The 5,834-nt window shown below is 47.7% G+C and overlaps 1 protein-coding gene across 1 annotated transcript; it reads left to right on the top strand.

Moving 5' to 3' along the window:
* Positions 1-1,246: 1,246 nt before the first annotated feature.
* On the top strand, positions 1,247-1,982 carry LOC101344322 (keratin-associated protein 10-3-like). Its single transcript, XM_023739066.1, is given in 2 exon segments — positions 1,247-1,843; positions 1,845-1,982. Coding segments are annotated over 2 exon segments (735 nt in total).
* The last annotated feature ends 3,852 nt before the right edge of the window (positions 1,983-5,834 follow it).

The following is a 5,834-nucleotide window of genomic DNA, read 5'->3' as shown; positions in this document are numbered from 1 at the left end:
TTGGCCTCCAGGTCACGGCGACCCCATGCACAACAGAAAGAAATGGTGCGCGGCCCTGCACCAACCCCATAATTGGTTCGGACTGGACCACTGTAATCCATACGGTTTTTATTGGCTGATTTTCAGAAGTAGATTGCCAGGCCTTTCTTCCCAGTCCATCTTAGTCCGGAAGCTCTGTTGAAACCTGTTCAGCATCTTAGCAACATGCAAATCTCCACTGACAGACAGGTGGTGGCTGCACACGAGGTGCATTGGCTGGGAATCAAACCTGGGTCTCCCGCATGGGAGGCGAGCATTCTACCACTGGACCACCACACAAGGAGTAGCTGTGAATTCGAACTGCCGACCTTTTGGTTAGCAGCCGATTTCTTAACCACTGCACCATCAGGGCTCCCAATAGTAATGTACCGACGTTCGTTTCTTAGATTTGATCATTGATTGATAGTTATGCAAGATGACGCAATGCTAGAGGAAGCTGTGTGAAGGGCATATGTGAACCCTCTGTACTCTTTTTACAACTCTTCTGTAAAATGAATTTTAAACTGGTGCCATGGGCTCAAGCCATGCCTAGACAAGATGTGTGCTGCCACACTCCACACACAGTGGGGCTACTACTTCCTGTCCCTCACGTGCTCCAGACGGCCCCCACGAGAAATGAGCCACCTCCAACTTCTCTTCCTATCCCAGCTTCTAGCATTCTGTCTCTTCTCAATAGGTACTGCAGAAAAATCATGACTCGCGTTATCTTTGTTTAGAAACCCAATCAGCCTCCTTCTCCTGCCTTTCCAAGCACAGAGGCATAAGACCTTGGTCAGGAGCCCGAGAAACCAGGAGCCAGCAGAGCCCCCTGCACGCCAGATGCTCAGCCCTGGTTGGGGTGGGGTCAGGGACCAGCCCACTCACAGATTCGGGTCTCACTTTAGCCCGAAGAAAGACCCTGTTAGAACACAAACAAGTAACTTATGTCCCATCCTGATTTTCCTCTACGAGGCTAAAAAAGTCAAGATGCTCAAGCAAATTACAAGAGTTTTGTGAGCTGAGCAACAGTTAGAAAACTAAACACAAAGCTGTTTGTGTTCCTGTGACGGGTTCAGGCAATCAGGAAGGGAAGGCATCCTGGAGACTCTGGTGGGACAACACACAACTAAGAGGGATATAAAAGCCCCAGAGACCAAAAGCTCCTCACACTCTCACGTCCTCACTCACACTCACACCCTCCTCCCAGCTTACCCCCCCTCCCCCCACCATGGCTGCATCTATACTGTCTGTCTGCTCCAGTGACCTGAGCTGTGGCAGCTGCGTCTGCCTGCCTGGTTCCTGTGAGTCTTGTACAGGCTCCTCCTGGGAGGTGGACGACTGCCCCGAGAGCTGCTGTGAGCCCCCCTGCTGCGCCCCCAGCTGCTGTCAGCCCACCTACTGTGTCCCCAGCTGCTGTGCCCCAGCCGCCTGCCTGACCCTTGTGTGCACCCCTATGAACCCCTGCTGCCAGGCAGCCTGTGGGTCCAGCCCCTGCCAATCAGTCTGCACCAGCTCCTGTGAACCCTCCTGCTGCCAACAGTCTAGCTGCCAGCCTGTGTGCTGCACACCCTCCCCCTGCCAGCAGGCCTGCTGGGTGCCCGTCTGCTGTGAACCCGTCTGCTGCAAGCCTGTCTGCTGTAAGCCTGTCTGCTGCAAGCCTGTCTGCTGTGAGACCTCCCCCTGCCCGGCCCCTGCATGCTGCCCGCCCTCTCCCTGTTCCCCCTCCTGCAGCAGACCCTCCTCCTGTGTGTCCCTCATCTGCCGTCCAGTGTGCAAGCCTGCTTGCCGTGTGCCCACCTCCTCCTGCTGTGTGCCCACCTCCTCCAGCGTCCCTGCTCTGCCACCCTGTGTGCAAGCCTGCCTGCTGTGTGCCTGACTCCTCCTGCTGCCAGCCCAGCTGCTGCCGCCCGGCTTCCTGTATATCCCTGGTCTGCCGCCCTGTGTGTCCCCACCCAGCCTGCTGAAGTTCTGCCTGGGCCCAGAAATCCTGCTGCTGACCGAATGTACCCCCCTCCCCGGGGCCAGCTGGGCTCCAGATCCCACCTGGAAGCTGAATGCATATCCTGAGTTGCTCTAGCACTTAGTCCTTCCTTAGGGCCTCAGCCATCTGCTGCTGAGCTGAAGTATGTGGAACAACTGAACACCGCTGTGGATGTTGCCTTCCCAGGATGTCCCAGAAAGTCCTCATGGTGGCCTCTCTTCATATCTCCTGCCTCCCCCCAGAGGTCCCTCATGAGGCTCAGCACAGCCTCGCCCCAAGAGGTCTCTGTCCTCCTCGGCTCAGTGACTCCAGCCCTGTTTGTATGCACTCAAGCAAACCAACCAATAAACGCTCCATGACTCTATGGATGGCATTGGGGCTCCATGTTCATTATTTATTACTATTTATTCCTCTGCTTGACAGCAGGCTCACTTTTCCTCTCTTTGCACGCAACACTCTTGCAAACCTAAAGGACCCTGGTGTGGTCCTGGGCCCAGTGGCATGTGGCTCCTAGCTTTCAGGACTGGGCGGTCTAGGGTGTGGGGTGGACTTTGCAGCCCTTTGGCCATTTCAGGACCACCTTGGGTTTATCCCCAGTCCTCCTGTCCCATTATTCACTTGTTGTGTGCCATCGAGTTGATTCCGACTCATAGTAACCCTATATGACAGAGTAGAACTGCCCCATAGAGTTTCCCAGGCTGTAATCTTTACGGAAGCAGATAGCCAGGTCTTTTCTCCCTTGGAGAAGCTGGTAGGTTCCAGCTGTTGACTTTTCAGTTAGTAGCCGAGCGCTTAACCATTGCACCACAAGGGCTCCTATTATTCACTTAATAGTCTTTTATGCCAACTTGCCTTCTCCTCCTTTTCAACAATAGCTCTTAAATCATAAATATGATCTTCTAGATCCATGTTTTCTAGAGCCTATTAAAATGACTTTATAAATTCAAAGTTAGAAACTGTACATCTGTGTATGCCCCCAAATTCTGTAGTGTGCCCTGCGGTGGTACCGGGAAAACAAGCTGTTGAAATTCCATCTCTGCTGTTTATATTTGTATGAGCAGACACTTTCTTGACCTCTTCTGGCCTTCATTTACTCTTCTCTAAGGTTAGACGTCAATAAAGAAGTCATTTGGATGACTAAGGTGTGCCTGACCTAAACTATGCATAGTCTTTTCAATTGCCTCATATGCATGCAAAACCTGGACAATGGAAAAGGAAGACAGAAGAAGAATTGATTCATTTGAATTGTGGTGTTGGTGAAGAATACTGAATACATCATGGACTGCCAGAAGAACAAACAGTCTGTCTTGAACAATCAGAATTCTCCTTGGAAGCAAGAATGGCGAGGCTTCCTCTTGCTTACTTTGGACACGTCATCAGGAAAGACCAGTCTCTAGAAAAGGGCGTTATGTTTGGGAAAGTAGAGGGTCAGCGAAAATGAGGGAAACCCTCCATGAGCTGGATTGACACAGTGGCTGCAACAATGGGTTCAAGCATACCAAAGATTGGGAGGCTGGCACAGGACCTGGCAACATTGTATTCCATTGTAAATAAGGTCACTATGAGTCAGAGCAACTCTTTGGCAGCTAACACCAAATCAGAGTAATGGGACTTTTTGTTTTTAGGTATTTAAAAAGATTGTCAATAATGACAGGGAGCAAATGCATTATGATTAGAATGAGTGTGTGGGACCCAAATGCATTGGCCAGAACATAAAGACACTGGGATGATTCCTGGATATTTAAAAAATCTAAAAGAAGTATGTTGGTAATAATGATATGTATTATAGACTGAATTGTGTCCCTAAAATATGTGTTAAGATCCTAACCCCTGTACCTGTAAAATGACCCTGTTTGGAAACAGGGTATTTTTTTTTTTTGGTTGTTGTTTTTATATTAATGAGGTCATACCTGTGTAGGGTGGATCCTAAATCTAATCATTTCTCAGTGGTGTCTTATAAAAAGACCAGATTAGACACAGAAACACACACGCGGGGAAGAGGAAGACAGACAATGGAGACAGATGCATCTACAAGCCCAGGAATGCCAAAGATTGCTGGCAGCTACTAGAAGCTGAAATAAATAAGGAAGGACTTCCTCTGAGATCCATGCCCCAGAATTCAGACTTCTTGCCTCCCAAACCGGGAGAAAATAAATTTATGTTCTTTAAAGCCACCCACTTACGGTATTTCTGTTATAGCAGCACTAGGTAACCAAAACAATGTATTGGAGACAGTGGAGGAAGTACTGACCTATTTCAATTATTATAAAATCAAAAAGGATCTCAGTGCAAAGGTGTCTGAGCATTGCCCAAGAACTTGGCTGCAGTAGAGGTTGTATGCAATGGGCTCCAGGTTGATTGAGTATGTCATTACACAACATAGTTTGTGTGCACATGGTTTCCAGCCTCATGGGTCAGTGTACTGATTGCAACACTTGGGACCAGAGAGTAAAAAATAAGAATTCTGGAGAAGGTTCTTTAACAAAATGAAGTGCTGATCCTCCTCATGTGAGCCCAGAGGAGATGGTCATTCCTGGTCAAAGCACTTGGTGTATTTACCAAAGACAACGCTAGTATATGAAATAAATTTTCTAGAGAGTGGATGGGGTAGCATGGCCCACCAAGATAGCCAATGTGGTCATGACATTTCCACTGGTGGTTTGAACTGTCATTTTATGAAGCCTTATTTCACAAAAAATTAAGCTTTCTTAGTAGTTTTTCATTTGATAAAACATAGTATTTTGATTTCCAACTTAATTAGCAAAAATGCAAAGGGTAGAGACTCAAGGACAAAAATGTCATGTGACTAGAGATCATATTTACCCTCCAGAATAACCTGTGATGGTCAGCAGGCACAGGCAAGAGTGGACCAGAGGATAACAACTTGATACTATCCAGCCCATTCACTCCTCCAATATCTGAGCAAAGGGCAGACCCAGTGCTCCTTCACTGCCTGAATAACCCTTTTATCTATGGTTGCCCCAATCTGTGTAGTCCATTATCACCAAGTCAAGCATCCACCTAGCTTGTTTTTGAACTCTTGAATGTCATATCTTATTGTCACAGACACGTCCTAACTGCAATATATTTAACCTGGAGAATTTTTCACGTCCGTAACTAGGCATCCCCTTCAGCAACTGTAATGGTTAAGGTTGCATGTCAACTTGGCTGGACCATGATTCTCAGTGGTTTGGCAGTTGTGATGTATTTTGGCAGTTGTGTAATGATGTAATCACCTCCATGATGAGATCTGATATAATATAATCACAACCATGATGAGATCTGTTATGAACAGCCAATCAGTTGAAAGGGAGTTTCCTTGGGGATATGGTCTATATATGGACTTTTCAGCAAAGCTTGTTGTCTTCTGCTCTGCTCTGGATCCTGTATTTGGCTCGTCATCATCTGGCCTCCAGTTCTTGGGACTTCAGCTAGTGGCCTACCATCTTACCCGACGATCTTGGATTCATCAGCCTCCACAGTCTGTGAGCCAGCAGCCTGCCATCTGACCTGTGGATCTTGGGTTCATCAGCCCCTGTAGCTACGTGAGTCAGGAGAAGCCTCCAGTCTGATACCTGACCCACAGACTTGGGACTTTCCAACCTCTACAACTGCATTAGACATTTCCTTGATTTAATTCTCTCTTTCTCTCTCTCTCTATGTATATACATACATATGTATATGTGTGTATACATATACATATATATAAAACCAAACACCAAACTTGCTGCCTTTGAGTCAATTCTGACTCATAGCAACTGTACAGGACAGAGTAAAACTGCCCCACAGGGTTTCCAAGGAGCATCTGGTAGATTCGAACTGCTAACCTTTTGGT

This window comes from Trichechus manatus, unplaced genomic scaffold (genome assembly GCF_000243295.1).
Source record: "Trichechus manatus latirostris isolate Lorelei unplaced genomic scaffold, TriManLat1.0 scaffold00128, whole genome shotgun sequence".
In the NCBI taxonomy this organism is placed as follows: domain Eukaryota; kingdom Metazoa; phylum Chordata; class Mammalia; order Sirenia; family Trichechidae; genus Trichechus; species Trichechus manatus.
Note: the sequence above shows the minus strand (reverse complement) of the source record. Positions and strands in the feature narration are given on the sequence as shown.